Below are 18,679 nucleotides of genomic sequence, written 5' to 3'. Positions count from 1 at the left end.
ACAAATGAAGGAACTGAGGCACAAAGAGGTTCTGTAACTTGCCCAAGACTGCACAGCTTTCAGATGATGGAGGTGGGATTCAAGTACGAGCAGACAGCCCCTGGAGCCTGTGCTTTTAACTGTACCATCAGCCACTGAATTTCCTTCTTTTTTTTTTTGCTTCAGTCAGTTTCATGGAGGGTTTCTGTCACTTACTTTCTAAAACTGTGACTAGTGCAGGACATGATATGGAGGAAGCTTCCAGAAGGTGTGCCAGGCAAAGGGCATAGCTGATGGGCGAGTGTAGGGCAAGGTGGATCAGCACTGTCCATTTGCAGGATCGCACAGGTTCATGACGGTCAGAGCGGAGAGAGGTGGGCATGGGGCGGGTGGTGAGAAATCCATCCACAGGCAACAGTGAGAAAGCATTTATGACTCTTCCACTAAGAACTAAAAACAAAAGGATCTTAGTCCCACTGGTTTCTTTAGGACATTATTTTACATTTAAAAAATATTTACTTGTTTATTGAATAGGTAATACTTTGGCCTAATTTAAAAGTCAAAAATATTGATGCATTTCTAGTAAAATGTCTTCCTGTCCTTCAGCAGATGAACGGGTAAACAAATCGTGGTCCATCCACTCAGTGGAATACTGCACAGCAATAAAAAGGAACTCACAATGTGGTTACATGCAACAACACGGATGAATCTCAAATGCATTATACTAAGTGGAATAAGCTAGACTCAGAGGTTACCTACTGTCTGCTTCTATTTGTATAATGTTCTGGGAAACGCAAGTCTTGTAGGGATAGGAACGTAGATCAGGGGCTTCCAGAGTTTAAAGGTATAGGAGGGTTTGATCCCAAAGGGGTTTCTCCGAGGGTTGTGGAACTGTTTTGTATCTTGACTGTCGTGGTGGTTATGTGACTGTGCATTTGCCAAGGCTCACAGAACCATATGCCAAAAAGAGTGAATTTTCCTGTTGCAGTAATCCAGGTAAAAGATGACAGCTTCAGCCGAGTGCTAACAGGTGGTTGGCTTCTAGGTATAAAACCAGCAGGATGTTTTCATGAATTGGATGTAGGGTGTGAAAGGAAGAGAAGACTCATGGATTGAGCCAGGGTTTGCTGCCCAAGCAAGTGCGAGAATGTAGTTCTCATGAACTGAAATAGGGCTGCTGGTGGGATGGGGAAAAAATGTAGGATTAGACATTTCATTCCCTACATTCATTTCAAGGTACCTGTTAGACATTCAAGATGCATATATAAGCTGTACATCTGAGAGTTGATGGCTCTTAAAGTCATGGCTGGTCCTAGTGATTTGGATCACCAGGAAGTGAGTGCAGAGAGAGGAAATAAGAGGATTGAGCTCTAGGGGCGCCTGGGTGGCTCAGTTGGTTAGGCGACTGCCTTCAGCTCGGGTCATGATCCTGGAGTCCCAGGATCGCGTCCCGCGTCGGGCTCCCTGCTTGGCAGGGAGTCTGCTTCTCCCTCGAACCCTCCCTCCTCTCATGTGCTCTCTCTCTCTCTCATTCTCTCTCTCAAATAAATAAATAAAATATTTTTTAAAAAAAAGAGGATTGAGCTCTAGGGCCTTCCTGGGTCCATCTTTTGGGATACACTCTTGTGTATCCTTGCAGGGCTATTCTACACTGTTCAAGCAGATATAGAAAGGGAGTGCCTTTCTCATAGAAGTACACATGTTACACATATGGGTGTGTACCTTACTTTTTTTTCAGTTACTAATATACCTTAGAAATTATTCCCAAGTGGTATATAAACATTGTCTTTGTTCTTTTTGAGGGCTGCATAATATTCCACTCTGTGGCCATACCATGATCTCTCTCTCTCTCTCTTCCTGTTTAAAATGTTTACTATGGGGGTGCCTGGGAGGCTCAGTTGGTTAAGCGTCTGCCTTCCGCTCTGGTCATGATCCTGGAGTCCCGGGATTCAGCCCTATGTCGGGTTCCCTGCTGAGCAGGGAGTCTGCTTCTGCCCCCTCCCTGCTCCTTCTCTACCCTTCTCAAATAAAAAAATAAATAAAATCTTTAAAAATAAATAAATAAAAATTTCACTATGGAAAATTTCTAACATATACAAAAAGTAGATAGAAAAATATAATGAATCCTCTCCCCACCCTGACCCATTACCCAACTTCAACAGTGATCAACTCATGGACAGTTTTAGTTTATCTAGACCACCATACACTCTCTTTCTTTCAAAATATTGTTTCTTGGTAACTTGTTATTTTGATGTAATTGTAAACTTACCATAACATCTATTTTTACAGGTATTTCAGTTGTGTTTAATATTTTATTGCTGTAAACAATATAGTAAAGAAATAGTACAACATGCCTATTCACAAAGACCACATTCCCTGGTGCCCAAAAGGACAAAGGGTTGGGAACTGAAATGCTTTCAGAACATCTCTCTTGAGGAATGGGTCCTGAACACTGAACACAAAACTCAACTTTCTCTTGGAAAGTCTCCTGGCCTTGGCCTCTACATTTCTGTTTTTTTGTTTTTTTTTTTTTGTTTTTTTAAGATTTATTTATTTATTTGAGAGCAAGAGAATGAGTGGGGGGGCAGACAGAGAGGGAGAGAGAATCTCAAGCAGTTTCCATGCTGACCATAGAGCCCAGTGAGGGTTTGGATCTGAAACCAGGAGTCAGATGCTTAACCAACTGTGCCACCCAGGCACCCATGCCTTTCCATTTCTGGCCCCAATTCTGGTGTGTGGGTTTTCCCACACCACCAAGCAATTGCCTAATACCAGCTGGGTGTTGTTAAAAGATAAACTGAGGCATATTAGCAATTTTAAGAGTTTGAGCAAAAATTGATTAAAAGCAGGCAGCATCCTATCTAGCAGACAGAAAGAAGCACTGAGGAGCTGTATGAAAGGCTTGTATAGGGCAAAAGGGAGCAGGAACAAGGAAGTTATACCAGGCAAAAAAGTGGGTTGATTATCACAAGGTTGTAAGGTTACTTTCCTTTAAGAGATGATGAGGATCTATGAAGCTGATTACCTAACTAGTGCTGATCAGGTAATTCCTCATTGACTGGTTTAAGATTCCATTTCTGGGAGAGTTGAAATTGTTTTTTTTTTTTTAAAAGATTTTATTTATTTGAGAGAGAGAGAATGAGAGCGAGCGAGCGAGGACAAGAGGGAAGAGGGTCAGAGGGAGAAGCAGACTCCCCGCCGAGCAGGGAGCCCGATATGGGACTTGATCCCGGGACTCCAGGATCATGACCTGAGCCGAAGGCAGTCGCTTAACCAACTGAGCCACCCAGGCACCCATGGGAGAGTTGAAATTGTAATTAAGTTAATTCTCAGTTTGTTGACATAGGGCTTTGCATAAGCAATTCCATTTTGGGCCGGTTGTCTTGCTTTTACCAATGTTGTTGGGGTCCAGGGCAGGCTGCCCCCAATTATGCCACTTTGGTAAATGGATTATTTTGAATTAAAGTTACTTAAGAAACAGCCAGTACAATAAGGACATTGTGACCCTTTTTTTTAATCTCCCTGAAAGCAGGAAATAAATTTCCCATGTAAAGGGTACCTGGGTGGAAGACATCCTTATCCCAGAGATAGGGAATTAAGGCCCAGAATGCTGTATAAATAAACCTTGTTTCCTTTTTCACTAATTTGCTACCCCAAGCTCCAACTTCTTTTTCTTGTCAATTCTTCACAGACTTATTATTTCTTTATCTAAAAGGTAAAAAAGCTGCGTGCTTCGGTTACTTCTTTGAGTCTCATGTTTTTATGAGTTTTCATATGTACAAAACTAAATTTTCTTATTTAGCCTGTGACTCTGTCTTATGTCAATTTAATGATTAGGCCAGCCGTAGAACCTAGGAAGGAGGAAGGGAAAAGTTTTCCTTCCCCTACAGTGTCCTACAATTCAACACAATTCTGTCACTATTTACTGGAGATCAGTTCCACATGTTAAGGGTTCAGTCCTATGAGACTGCCTTCCACCCCTTCAGAAAGCCAACTGCAAGTTCAGCTTGTCACCTGTGCTTCTGAGGACCAGCTAGCTATGGATGGGAAGTTCCAAAAACCCTCTCCTCAACTTCAATTAATTTGTTATAGCAGCTCAGAGAACTCAGAGAAACAACTTAACTGGATTGCAAGTTCATTACAAAAGGATTTAACTCGGGAACAGCCAGATGGAAGAGATGCATAGGTCAAGGTATGTGAGAAGGGACATGGAGCTTCCATGCCTTATCTGAGCTTGCCACTTTCCTTGAACATGCAAGTTCTCTGAACGCTATTCCTTTGGGTTTTTAGGGAGGCTTCATGATCCAGGCATGACTGAATAAATCATTGGCCATTGGCAATTGATTGAATCTCCAATTCCTCTTTTCTCCCCTTCTCCAGAGGTTAGTGGGTAGGACTGAGAGTTCCAACTCCAATCACTTGGTTGGCTCCCCTGGTGGCCAGCCCCCATTCTTAGGTGCTTTCCAAAAGTCACCCCAGGAACATAACAAAAGACACCTTTCTCACTGTCATCACAGGAAATTCCAAGGGTTTTTGGAGCCCTGTGCCAGGAGCAGGTGGAAAACCAAGTACATATTTCTTACTATAAATCACAATATCACAGCCTATAACTGACTTTCCAGAGCTTTTGCCTGTGACATTTTAGAAGGCCACAGGTTCAGACTAAAATCTTGGAAAGATATTTTCAGAATAAGCTTACCGTGCAGCTTTTTCTCTTCTGTATGGGTATTTTGTGTGTAAGCACCCAGCAGTAACTTTTCCACAAGTGAGTGCCATGTGCCCGACAAACAGAAGGGTCCTACCTGGCCCTTCTTTAAACCCCTGCCCTGAGTCTTCACCCTGTGTTGTGCATGTGTCTCCTCGAGTGGTGGTTGCATGGTGTTAGCTATCCCAACACATGTCCCCCTCTTCTCTGCTGCACAAGGAACTGAACAAACTGAGCCTGCTTCTCCCAGGGACTCTGTTGCTAGTGCAGGGCCTGGACCACAGGAGGCATCAGGGAGCAGTTACTGCCAAGTTGACTATATCAGAACATGACCCGGCTCATTACAGATGGCAAACTGGCTGCCAGGTAGAATTCAATGCTTGTGCTTGGCTACCTTAGTGTTTAAATTAAAAGCTAAATTAGTTGCTGACATGTAAAAGATTGCATATAGAAATTTCATATAGAGACACTCTCTTCTCTTGAAAAATGGGAAGATGGGCAATGTTGGGCTGGCATTCCTGCCATTCCTGCCTGGTATCAGTTGGCTGGAACTGAACAGTATCTTCCTCTACAAAGGAAGCTCTTCAGGTCTCTAGTCTCCACACTCACGGGCATCTAAGCCCTGCTAATCTCTCTCCTTGAGGCATCTGCCTAGCCAGTGAAGACCCCTGTTTGTGACCCCTGGCTGTTAGCTGTGGTTGACAACCTTTTTAGTGGCTCCAGACACTTCAAGAATCTCGTGAGAGTCATGTACCCTCTCCAGTACAAGCACATAGCATAACATTTTACATACAATCGGGAGCTCTGCACCCCTCCTGAGGCCAGGCTGCAGACCCGCAGGGCGAGAACTCTTGAGTCAGAGATGACATCTTTCTCTGCCATCTTCTAACAGCCTTTAACAGATTCCCCCATGCTGACTTCTGCTTAACATTCCAGCCTCAGCTCAATCAGCAACCCGCGACAGGCCTTCCCTTGACCATTCATTGTTAATTAGCTATCCTCCCTCTGGCGCGCTAGTCCTCTTAAACTCTGCTTTTATTTTCCCCGGAAGGCTTCTCCCTCTCTGAAACGATCTGGCTCAGGCGTTAGTTCACCTGTTTATTGTCTGACCCCCACCCGCGCTCCAATACAGTATAGCATGGAGAGAGCACCGTATCCCAATGCCTTGAAAAAGTGCCTGGTACTCAGTAGGCACATAATAAGAGCCTGTTGAATGAATGGATGGATGGACGGATCCCTCCATTCTCAATCTCCTCGAGGCATCGGGTGGCAGGAGCCAGGTGAGAGAACAGCTGCACAGTAGGTGACCTTGGTCAAGTCCCGACCCCGGAGCCCCCTCCTCCTGAGCGGTGCCAGGCAGGGCCCGCAGGCGCCGAGACGGCGGAAACTTCGGGGCCGGAACGGGCGTGCCCGGCCCGCGCGGGTTGCGGGGGGGGCGGCTTAACCGGCCGGACCGTAGCGGCGGCGGCGGGAGGGGAGGGGCGGCGGGCGGCGGGCGGCGGGCGGCGGCGGCGGCATGGCAGGTCGGCGGGTGAACGTAAATGTGGGCGTGCTGGGCCACATCGACAGCGGCAAGACGGCGCTGGCGCGGGCGCTGAGCACCACGGCCTCCACCGCCGCCTTCGACAAGCAGCCGCAGAGCCGCGAGCGCGGCATCACGCTCGACCTGGGTTTCTCGTGCTTCTCGGTGCCGCTGCCCGCGCGCCTGCGGTCGGCGCTGCCCGCTCCCCCGGCGGCGTCCGGAGCCGAGCCCGGGCCCGGCGAGCCGCAGCTTCAGGTCACGCTGGTCGACTGCCCCGGGCACGCCTCCCTCATCCGGACCATCATTGGCGGTGAGCGCGGGCCGGGGCGGGAGACGGGCTCGGGGACCCTGGGCAGAGCGGCCGGGCGCCGTGTCCGAGCTCGCCCAAGCCGCTGCCGGGGAAGGGAGACGGCCTCACCTCACGGCCGGCATCCCCGCTCCCCCCAGGTCGTGAGAGGAGGACGGGGCTCGCCCAAGGCCCCGCGCGGCAAGGGAGCGGAGGTTCTGGGACTCGAACTCGCGGCCGGCTGACTTGGAACCTTTTCCCACCCAGCACAACCGCGCAGGAGTGCTTCCTTAAAGTTTTTGGTTTTGTTTTTTGCTTTTCTGTTTTCAAGATGAGTTTGTAATACACGAACAAGTAAGAAAACTCAAAGGTTACCAAAAGGGTATATGTAAAAAGTGTCAAAAAAAAAGAAGTCTCCACTCACCTGTTCTTTGGTCTCCTGGTTCCCATTTCCAGAGTCAACCAGAGTCAACCGCTGTTCCCAGTTCCTTGTATCATTTCAGAAAAACTCCACGTAAAGACAAGCATACCCATGCGTAAACCCCCTTCCTCTTCTTTCTCCACAAAATAGTAGACACTATTTTAGTCAATACCAACGGCTCCATATCTGTACACACAAAGCTATATTATTATTAGTTCTTAGAGAGGCAGAGAGAATCATAAGCAGGCTCCACGCCCAGCACAGAGCCCTGGGCGGGGGGGGGGGGGGGGCTTGATCTTAGGATCCCAAGATCATGACCTGAGCAGAAATCGAGTCTTAGGGGACTGAGCCACCCAGGCGCCCCAAAAGCTGTATTATTTTTAAGGGTCATATAAAATTCCATTGTACACTTGTGCCAACGTTTTCTTATATAACTCTTAATGATGGACACCTATGTCATTTCCAGTTTTTGCTAATGATGCTTCAGTGAATTTTCTAGAACAAGTCTGGTGGGGGTGCTAATCTATCTGTAGGATAAGCTCCTAGAACTGAACTGGCTTGGGGCAAAGGGCACATGTATTTGCAGTTACGATGGGTATTGCCAAAATTCCCTCCAAAGATGTACCACTTAATTAATTTTTAATTATAGAGGTAGTACATGAATAGTTCTGCTTGTGAAGAAATAGAACATTTCAAATTAGGTAAAGGTCCCCTAATTGCCCCTCCTATTTCTCCAGAGGAAGCCACTGTTGTACCTTTGTGCATTACTTTTCTGGACACATTTTACCACAGTGGCAAAGCCCTGTGGACAAGGCTTTAAAACTTGCTCTATTTTTAGAGGAAAATGATGAAATAATAGAAGCACCTGGCACAAAAGGGTATACAGCTAAAAGAAGTCTTTTCTTCACTGCTGACCCAAGTGTTTGGTTGCTTTCCTCTTTTCCATTGCCTTCTGTTTCCTTCCAATTATGTGATATTCTCTACACCTACAAGCACATATGGGAATATATATTGGGCAGATGGTTTTATTGGCTTGGTGGCAGATGGCCTCATTGGTCGCTGGGCATACTGGCTCCCAGTTGTAGTGATGAGTGTGTTAAGTACTTTAATCTTTGTTACCTCCCAGCTGTTCATGCTGCAGGCAGTCTGAGGTGATTTCCCCATTTTACAGTAGAGGAAGTGGAGGCTCAAAGGGAAGGGACCTGCCCAAGGTCACACGGCCTAAAGTCTTCCACTCAAGTCGTGTTTCAGTCATCAGATGAATATTAAGGGTCATGTGATCCTCTCTACCCTTTTCCCCTTCCCTTCTCTTAACAATTCTATTTACTCAAGTCCAAGTACATTTTAAGACAGGTACTCTGAGCCAGTCTAGGTTGGAGATGGAAGAACCAGGTTAAAATAAAACAAAAAGGCACTTTTAGGTTTTTTTGTTGTTGTTGCTGTTTTTAGTAAATAGTGTAGATGAGTAATGAAGGACATGCTTTTGAAGTCAGAACTGGGCTTGAGGCCTGGCTTTTTCCTTTACTAACTGTGCGACCTTTGAACCTCATCTTGGACCTTCCACACACTGGCAGATAGCAACCACACAGGTCTTTATTGGTTTTGCTTTTCTCACATGTTTGCCACTTCCCAGGCAGACCCTGTAAGGAGTGTGGTGGTTACCATTTAATAGTTGAAGAAATTGGGACATGGGGAGGCTGCTGGTAAGTGGCACCCAGGTCCCCCTGGTCCCAAAGCTGGAGTTCTTTCCTATGCTTCCTCAGATCACTTTATGCTCCCCCTGACCCCCTTCTAACATATCCATTTATAGAGAAGCTCTTTGTAGGACAAAATGTTTCAGGTGCCAGCCTTATCCTATATAACCAAATTTTAATGCCTCCAAGAATTTGGCAAATCCTTAGTTTAGACTGTAGAAGAAAAAAAGGAATTTTTTCTCTTCTTGTATGTACACCGTGGTTCTTCTTACTTTTCTCTCACCTCCTGAGTGAGGAGACTTTCCTTACCTTCTTACAGGCATTAAAATGCAACCTGAACACAGTGGTATGGGGAGACCAAGGCTGCCACTATCCTTCCTTCCATAGATCAGGTTCCCACCCTTTTCAGAGAAATGAGAAAAAAATGAGGGAAAGGGCGCCCACATTTGAGTACCTGCTCTGGCCCATGCCTGTTGCTAAAAACTTGCATTTGTGCAACAACCCCAAGTGGTGGGAGTGTTAGGCCTATTTTTCCGATAAAGGAACTGAAGCTTGGAAAGTATCAAGTACCCTGGGCTGGTGTTTACCTAACTCTGCTGCCCCTAACCTGGATCTGGTTAATACCTTCAGTTATCCTCATGACTCATGAATCCATAGCCATCTTTGCCTTCTTAAGATTGCTCCAGAGGCCAAATCCCTGCCTCTGGCAGCTGGTCTCCTACAATGCAGGACCTACTTCTCACTGACTGCTTGCCCTCCTCTTCCTGCTACTCCATTTCCATACAAAAGGCAGCAAAACTCCTTTTACATAGGTTCAGCAGATCATGTCAGCCCTCAGCTTCAACACTTCCCAGCAGCTTCTCTTTGTGCTTAGAGTAAAATCCAACCTCTTCTCTGTGGGCCGCAGAACCCACGATCTGGCCTCCCTTTTCCTCTGAGCTCATCCCTTGCCCTGACCTTCAGTCTCACTGGCCTCATTTTTACTTATTGAATGGGCTAGTTTTGCACCTGCTGTTCCCTCTTTTTGGTACACCTGGCTCCTCATGTATATCTCAGCTTGAGTGTCCTTTAGAGAGGGCTCCTCTGAGCTGCCTAGCTAAAGTATCCTCAATTCTCTCCCCCAGGAATTTTCTCATGTCCCTGTTTTACTTCCTTACAGCTCTTTTCACTACCTGATAACTCTTTATGTGTTTACTTGTTGACTGTGTCTGTCCTCCATGAGAGTAGAGTAGGAATCATGTCTGGCTTATTTACCAGCATATTCTCAGCGTTTGGGCCAGAGCCAGGTGTGTGGTAGGCATTTGGTAAGTCTGAATGGATGAAGCTGTGTCCCACTTCCTGGTAGTGGTAGTAGTGAGCAAAGAACTTTCTTCATGGGTTAGTGGACAGAAGGCAATCAGCATGGGGCCTGGCCTATAGTAGGTACGTTACGCTTGTTGATTTTTTTCTCTCCCTCTGGGAGCTAACAGCAGAACTGGGGAGAGGGCACTGTCTGATGTGCAAAGTGACCTATCAGAGCTTTTTCCATCCAGGACAAAAGCAGGAATAACTCACTTTGCTGGGCAATGGGGTATAGGGCATCATGGGGGAAAGAAGAGCTTTCCTAGTGGAGGAAATGCCTGGTCAGGGCTCTGTGCCTTAAACCTGACTTTTTGTCTGTTTAGAGTCTGAGGTAACTGCTAGCATTTAGCTGTGGCTGGAAATCAGCATGCTGTGTGGGGAGGTGTGATGAAGATGAAGGTAGAAGGGTAGGTAGGCCAGATCCTCTAGAGTGCTAAGTGTTGAACATAGATTAGGTTAGGCCCTTAGCATAGATTTCTCCTAAGGGCCTTGGCAGCATTTTAAAGCAGGGTTGTAACAAGATCAGGCCTCAGTGTTAGGACGATGCAAGATTCCCAGGCAGGGACTCTTACTGGCAGCAGGCAATGTACCTACACCTGGGATTGCTGGAAGATTGGGCTCTTGTTAGAATTCCTGGCTTGCTGTGAGTGATTTAGACCACTTGCTGAATACATTAGCCCTAGTAGAAGGAAATTAGAATGATTGTCTCAGTTCTGTGATGATATCTCTGAGGTTTAATATATCTTATATTAAAGCCAGTTCTCTTTGATTCTCTTGCTCCCCCCAAAGTCTTTTCACTACCCAAAAGATTCCTTTCTTAACTTAGAGAAAATTGGGCTTTATCTCCTCGATCTGTGTGGCCATAGATAAAACTCCTGTGGTACCAGAGGGAGGTTAATAGTGACAGTAGTACTTAGCCTTTATTTAGTGCTGCCCTTAAGCTATATTTCCCCCCATTTAACTCTCAAAGCAATCTTGTGAGGTAAGAGATGATATTCCCATTTTACAGGTGAAAAAGCAGGCTCAGAGAGGTCAGGCAGGTAGCACAGTTCATAAGTGTCAGGGCTAGGTTTGAACCTATGTTGATCTGACCACACAGCTCCTACTCTGGCATTCTCAATGGGAATGAAAAAGTGTATCCGTCTACTGCAACCCCTATAGTAGTGTTTCAGGGCAGTATTTTTCTCTGATCCATTTTAGAGTATAAATCTTTCAGGGTTAGAACTTCAAAAAGATTCAGTAATGTATGTTTTAAAGACTTGGGTGGGGGTGAGGGACTTGGAGCCATCCTCAATCTAACTCTGGCAGGAAAGAGGAGAGCTGAAAAATGCTGGTATCTTGGCTTGGCAATTTATAGTCCTCTTGTGGCTGCTAGGATTAACAGTGTATTGTCTCCTGGTCTTTTGTTCCAGTTGTTAATGAACAGCAGCTCTTCTGCCACGACTTGTCGCCCTGATCTCTTGCCTCCTCTGCCCACCACTTAAGTGGTGCTTCCTGCCTGGCTTGGACCCTCTCTGGGTCTCTGGGTCCTCCCTGGCTGGAGCTGATGAGAGCTGCCAAAGCCTTGTAAGTCTGACTCGGTTACTCTCTTTGGAGGGAAAACAGTCAGTAGCGCCGGGGGTCTTTGTCTCTGCAGCCTGGGAGAAAACCTTCTTTGTAAAACTTAAGCTGCTTTGTCTTCTCTGTTTTTCCAACTCTGCACTCTTGGTGCCGATGTGGAGAAAGTGCTTGTCCCTTTGGCTTGTTTTATCAAGGAGTGTGCCCTGCAGTTTCTCTGCAGTCTGTCTGAAATGCTGTCTTTGGACCCGTGAAGCAAGGTGTGTGAAGGAATGTGTGTTTTCAACCAGATTTTTTACATTACCCTTCGGGTACCTGCACATAATGCCCAGAAAGCCGTATAAGCAGAGACAACAAAGGGGCCTGGCAGTGCACGGAATTTGGGCATTATGCTAATAATGTAAAACCAGCCAGCCAAACAAAAAACCCGGTTTGGGTTTTCTTTGCCTCTGGTCTTTTTATGAATCTGTACAGCAGTATGTTGTTATGTTATGGTATTCATATATGTGTGTCCTAAAATATTGAGACATTTAAAGGAGTTGATATAAGTGGAAGTGCTTCTAAAGAAGCACCTTAATTTCTTTAGCCCCTAGAATCTGCCACGCCTTGGTTCCCTGTATCTTCGTGCTCACTCTGGAGGTGCTGCCTTTGGTTTTCTCTTCTTTGTTAAAAGGTGCACACCATAACGGAAGATTCTCCTCTGTGGTGCCAGTTCTGGGATGCCCTCTACCACCGAGTAAAGCAGAGGCCAATACTGGTGTCTCTTGTGTTAATGTGCTGAAAGCCTCTCTATGTCCATTAGGATGTTGGCTGCACTCAGTGCCAAGGGTGCCCATATTCAAATACAAGTTTTTCTGTTTTGCCTGCTACCTTATCACTCTCTGACCCTGCCCGATCTCCTTCCAAGTTGGAGTGCCTTTCGCTGTCTCTAGGAGACTCTCAAGTTGAGCTTTGTCTGCAGCCCGTGCTCCTGGCGCTGGATGGCGGGTGACTTTGCTTTGGTTTGGGTGACAGTGTGGAGGTAACACAACATCAGAGATGCAGCCTCAAGTTTAAATTAATGCAGAATATTTGAGCAGGAACCAACAGGAAAGAAAAATGGAAGCAGGTAGTCATATTTCATTCTGTTGGGGTGCATTTTTCTTCTCATGGGGCTTGCCCTTGAGAACAAAACATATCAAATGTTAAATCAAAGAATATTTTTGTAGTCATGCTAGGAATAGAAAATAATGCAAAGACTTTGCCTTCTGGAGGCAAATATTTTGCTGGAAGGTTATAATCAAAGTCAGAAGGAAATCATAGCCACAGCTTTTGGTAAAGCTGTAATCATTTAAAATTAATTGCTTTTAAACTTTTTACTTAGCATCTCCTTTGTTTTCTATCTTCTTTGTCTCCTGGGTTTTTCTTCAAAAATCACTTCATCCAGGTTGGAATAAGATTTGGGCAGGCATCCCAGGAAACAAGCCGTAAATTCAGCCCTGAGACATAGTCCCTGCTTGGTCATTCTTTTGTTGGCCAGAGTCTTGAACAGGCTAGGGATGAGGCACCCTTGTCTTGGAGCTTGAGTCTGTTCCCTTTGACCAGCAGGCCTTTGAGACTGTGCCCAAGGTGACAGTGTCTGTAGCTCTGGTGCTCTGGGTGATCCGGAGGCCCGTGTCCTGGTGAGGTGGAGCCTGGCATTTCTGAGATGGCCTCAGGGTGGGACGAGGAGCAGGAATGAGCCTGCCTAGGGTCAGATGGCACCTCGTGTCTCTCCTGCTCTGCTGCAACGGCTTGCTTCCCCTTATTCGAGTGTTCCTTTTAGTCTGGAAGCATCTCAGGGACAGAGACAACATTTGAATTGTCTTGGTAGCTCTAGGGCCAGTCCAGGGCTTAGCACATAGTATATATTCAATAATGTTTGTAAATATTTTTAATTGAGGTATAGTTCACATATCATACAATGCGCCCATTTCAAGTGTACACTTTGGTGGTTTTCAGTATGTTCCCAGAGTTGTATAGAGCCATTGCCACAATCTAAGTTGAGAATATTTTCATCACTATGAAAAGAACCCCCATACTCATTAACAGTCACTCTCCATTCTCCCCTCCCCCAGACCTATGCAACCACTGATCTACTTAATGTGCACAGATTTGCCTTTACTGGACATTTCATAAAAATGGAATCTTCCGACATGTGGCCTTTTGCATCTGGCTTCTTTCAATCAGTGTGATGCTTTCAAGGTTTATCATATTGTAGCATGGAGTATATATACTTCATTCCTTTTTTAGAGAAAAATTTTTAAAATTTATTTTTAATTATGGTAAAGTAAATATTACATAAAATTTACCATCAAACAATTTTTTTTAAGGGGGGGAGAGAGAGAGAGGAAGAAAGAGAGAAAGGGGTGGGGAGGGGCAGAGGGAGAGGGAGAGAGAGAATCTCAAGCAGACTCCACGCTCAGCAGGGGCCCGTTGTGGGGCTCAGTCCCACCACCCTGAGATCATGATCTGAGCCGAAATCAAGAGTCAGATGCTTAACCAACTGAGCCACCCAGGCGCCTCAACTGTTTAACCATTTTTAAGTTTATAGTCTAGTGGCATCCATCTCTAGAACTCTTCATCTTAAAAAACTGAAACTCTAGGGGCACCTGAGTGGCTCAGTTGGTTAAGCGCTGCCTTCGGCTCAGGTCATGATCTCAGGGTCCTGGGATCGAGCCCCACATCGGGCTCCCTGCTCTGCAGGCAACCTGCTTCTCCAGCTCCCCCTGCTTGTGCGTGTGTGCGCTCTCTCTGTCAAATAAATAAGTAAAATCTTAAAAAACAAACAAACAAACCAAAAAACCCCAAGAAACTCTATGCCCATTAAAAGTAACTCTCCCTTCTGCCTCCCCCAGCTATACTTCATTCCTTTTTATGGCTGAATAGTATTCCAGTATATGTATATACTGCTATTTAATCCATTCATCAGCTGAAGGACATTTGGATTGTTTCCACTTCTTGGCAATTATGGATAATACTGCTGTGAACATTTGTGTACAAGTCTGTGGTATGGACATATGTTTTGATTCCCTTGGTATTACCTAGGAATGGAATTACTGGGTCATAGGTTAACTATTTCTACTTTTTGAGGAACTGCCAGACTGTTTTCCATAGCAGCTGCACCACATTATATTCCCACCAGCTGTGTACGCTGGTCCAGTTTCTCTGCATCCTTACCAATACCTGTTATTGTCTGTCTTTTGGATTATAGCCATCTTGGTGGGTGTGAGGTGCTATCTCATTGTGGCTTTAATTTGCATTTCCCTGATGGCTGGTGATGTTGAACATCTTTTCATTGCTTGTTGGCCATTTGTGTATCTTCTTTGGAGAATTGTCTATTCAGATCCTTTGCCCATTTTTTAAATTGAGTTATTTGGCTTTTATTATTGATTTCTTTATGTATTCTGGATACCAGAACCTTATTAATGGATGATTTGCAAATATTTTCTCAATAATATTTGAGTTAAATAATTGAGTTGAATTGAATTAAATAAATTAATATATATTGAGAGGATTAAATGTACCTAAGACATTACCTGGGCTATAGTAAGCATGTAGTAAGTGCCATTTGCTTGTGTATGGAAAGCCTGTTGGGGTCCTTCCTGTCCTATTCTTGGATCTGCCCATTTCTGTCTTTATAGGACATCTGTGCCTGATAGGAGAATGGGTCGTCCTCTCTGTTCATCCCATGGTAGGGTCTCATCCCACATTAGGGTCTTGTCCAGAGTCTGGCATACAGATGTGTTTTGGTGGCCCATTTAATAATTAGAATTTTTAAAAAATTCATTGCTAGTATTTAAAAAATCAGGAGATCGAGGGGGGCCTGGGTGGTTCAGTTGGTTGCACGTCCAACTCTTGATTTCAGATCAGGTCTTAATCTCAGGGTTGTGAGATTGAGCCATGCTGGGTATGAATCCTGCTTAAGATTCTCTCTCTCTCTCCCTCTCCCTCTGCACTCCCTCCCCAATAAATAAATAAATCAGGAGATCTCATTTAACAACCCAGATTCCTGGCTTCTTAGAAACATATAAGATTTTCATACCTGCAGAGCCATGCTTCAATGTGGTGGCACAGTCCTGGAGCTGAGTAGAAGGGGCATGTGCTTTTTAGATTGCCTGGGCCCTGTAGACATTTGGGCTTGTAGCCCCCATTTTGAGGGCTTTTGTCAGGCTGTATGATGGGAGAGGATCAGATGGCACTGTTATTTAGTGTTTTCATCCATTTATTCAGAGACTCTACAAACAACATATATTGTACACTCTGTTTGGATATGAGGGCAGATACAGATGTGCCTATCTTCAAGGAGCTCACAGTCCGGAGGGCCAGGGAAGAGCGGGAGGCAGTGCCAACAGCCAGTTAAGATGCAGGGTCATAAGGGCTTTATAAAGAGGAGCTTAGGATATGAGTGCCTCTGCCTGGGACAGGCAGGAAGGGCATCCCTCAGGAGGAGACCCTGGGCTGGGCCTGGAAGGGTGACCTGGAGGTTTCCAGGCATAGAAAAAGAGAGGGCAGAGCAGACCCAGGGAGCAGCCTGAGCAGTCAAGAGGTGTGAGAGCAGACCTGGCCAAAGAAGGGGCAGCCAGTCAGAGGGAGAAGTGGGAGGAGGTAAGACCAGGGCATGAGGGTCATGGGTGAGTTAGGAGGAGGGGCTCCGTCTTGTCGGAGCTTTGAAGGCTGAGATTTTCCCAGTGGGGAAGAGGGGAGGCTTTCCCACTAGAGGACTCAAGAGTGGATAGGGACATAGGGGCGAAGGGAGGCCTGGAGTGTGGAGCTCACAGGGAAGCAGCAGGGTATGAGGCTGAGCTGCAGAGACCCTTGGGCCCCAGTGCTCAGGAGCTTGGGGAGCCTGTAGTTGGAGGCAGGTGGAAGGTTTTTAAGCTGGGAGATCCTGGCAGCTTTTGAAGAGTCTGAGGAGAGGGCCTGTGACAAGTGGTCTGGGGCCACGCATCCCTCTCCTCACTCTGACTGAGGCTTCCAGAGCTGGCTGGAAGAGCGAGGGAGAGCAACCATAGGCAGAATAGACACCATCAGGAGGGAAAGTGTGGCTCTGGGGGTGCAGACATGGCAGTGCAGAGCAGAGGCTGAGGAAGGTCTGCTTTTCAGAAGGAAAGAGGGGGAATGGACGCTTTGGGAACATCTTTTGTTTGCTGGCCACCGTTCTAGACCCTTTATTATCTCACTCCACCCTGCCAGCCAGAGGTGGGAGAGTTTCTCTCTACATAGTACAGCCCATAAAAATGAGACTCCAGAGGTCAGTAGCTGGCTCAGTAGGGGTCTAATCCAGTTTGATTTCAGAGGCCCTGGTTTGCTGGGAAGCTGCTCTCAGACCTTAGCCCATGCCTACTTTGGTAGGAGTTGTGGCTCCTGAGGAGCAGTTTATATATAAGTCAATTTGTCAAAAATAGAGATTTCAGCTTCCATTCTCCCCTGGATTATTTGAGTTTTGGGGTTTTTTTTTTTGTTAATTGGGTCTTTTATTTTCTCGTGCTGTGTGATTAGGCTCCTGCTGCTTTGAAGTGGCCTTGGTTGGGTGGGGAGAGAGTGGGGAGGACTTAGTTAATGTGGTGATCCTCTCTTGGCAGGAGAAGAAACAAGTTTTGCTGTTAAGAGAGAAGTTGACTTTCCCTCTTTCCGTATCTCTTGTGTTGTGATGATGCCTCTCTTGTCTTGGGGCCTTCAGGAAGACTAAAATAATTTCCTTTGTCTCTAACCTACTTCCTGAGGATATTTATTTGGTGGCATACACAGGTGCTACCTAAAGATAAACCTGACTTTTTTTCTTTTAAAATTAGTGCTTGGAATTGCTAGCATTGACCTGCTTGGCCTCAGGTACCCGCCCTATCTGGCTTCGTGGCTTCGTTCTTTATCATAGATTTTTTTGGGCTGCTTAAAGCTCAGGGAGGGTCAATGGATTGTCCTTGGTCATCTGACACAGACACTAGAGCTCTGCCTTCCCAGTTATATTGCAGTGTGGCACTTAAAAAAAAATAGCTCTGCTTGTGGTCATTTCTAGGTGATTTTCAGGGCCTTATGCCCTAAGCACCGAAGACCGTCGTGTGTGCGCACATGTGTGTGTACTCAGTGTTCCTTATTCTCTGAAGCAATGATGATCCAGGGCACATTGGGAAATAGTCCTCAGAACTGACGCTCTAGAGAAAAAAAAGACTACATAAGAAGACCACCATTTCTTGAGCGTTTGCACAGACAAGTAGACGGAAAGAGCAGGAAGGGAAGCCGGTGTTTGTCAGCACAGACCTTGTTGCCATTAGCTATCAGTGTGGCCAACAGAAGTGGACACTTTGGCTGCCAGTGACAGTTTTTCACAAATCCTGCAGGGCCTTGCTCAGCACTTTCCAACAGATGGGAATGTTGTATGGTGGCACAGTCCAGCATGGTGGCTGTGGGCCACATGTGGCTTATGAGTACTCACACTGTGGCTAGTGCAACTGAGGAACTGGACGTTTCCTTTTATTTAATTTTAATTACATTTCAGTAGGAAGTTCTAGACCTGTAGATCCATCTACTTCTTGGGCTGGTTTCCTCATCTTTGAACATCACAGGCCCTCAGAATCCACATCCTCAAGACCACCCTCTTCACTTCCTCACTTTCCCGGGGAATGATACCTTCATTCTCCTAAGGCATGACCTTTCCTTGTTTTGTTTTTTTTTTTTAAAGATTTACTTATTTATTTTAGAGAAGGAGAGAGAGCGTAAGTGGGGGGAGGGGCAGAGGGAGAGAGAATCCCAAGCCGACTCTGAGCTGAGCGCAGAGCCCAATGTGGGGTGTGATCCCATGACCCTGAGATCATGACCTGAGCGGAAACCAAGAGTCAGATGCTTAACCGACTGAGCCACCCAGGCGCCCCAGGGCATGACCTTTGAAATGATCCTTAGTGTGTCTTCCTTCATATGAATCAGTGACCAAATCTTGTCCTTCCTGCGTGTCCTCTGACCTGTGTGGTCTTCCCCATCACTGCATCTGCTCCCTTAGGACAGGCCTCCATTAGTGCCCAGTTGGATGAGTACAGTGTTCCTTCACCATCTCTCTGATTCCAGCCCCGCCTCTTGAAACTATCCTCCCCTCTGTAGCCAAGAGCTCTTTTTAAATGGCTAATATAGTTATTTTGCCTCCCTGTTTTAGAAGTCTTGAGTT

The 18,679-nt window shown here is 46.0% G+C and overlaps 1 protein-coding gene across 2 annotated transcripts in view; it reads left to right on the top strand.

The window, feature by feature from the left end:
* Window positions 1–6,159: 6,159 nt before the first annotated feature.
* EEFSEC (eukaryotic elongation factor, selenocysteine-tRNA specific) overlaps window positions 6,160–18,679 on the top strand; it is a 258,931-nt gene continuing 246,411 nt past the window's right edge. For both annotated transcript variants that reach the window (XM_027584882.2, XM_027584883.2), the window contains exon 1: window positions 6,160–6,516. In XM_027584882.2, coding sequence (XP_027440683.2) covers window positions 6,201–6,516 — 316 coding nt within the window. In that variant the 5' untranslated portion in view covers window positions 6,160–6,200. The remainder of the gene's footprint in view (window positions 6,517–18,679) is intronic.

Source organism: Zalophus californianus, chromosome 1 (genome assembly GCF_009762305.2).
Source record: "Zalophus californianus isolate mZalCal1 chromosome 1, mZalCal1.pri.v2, whole genome shotgun sequence".
NCBI classification, from domain to species: Eukaryota; Metazoa; Chordata; class Mammalia; order Carnivora; family Otariidae; genus Zalophus; species Zalophus californianus.
Note: the sequence above shows the minus strand (reverse complement) of the source record. Positions and strands in the feature narration are given on the sequence as shown.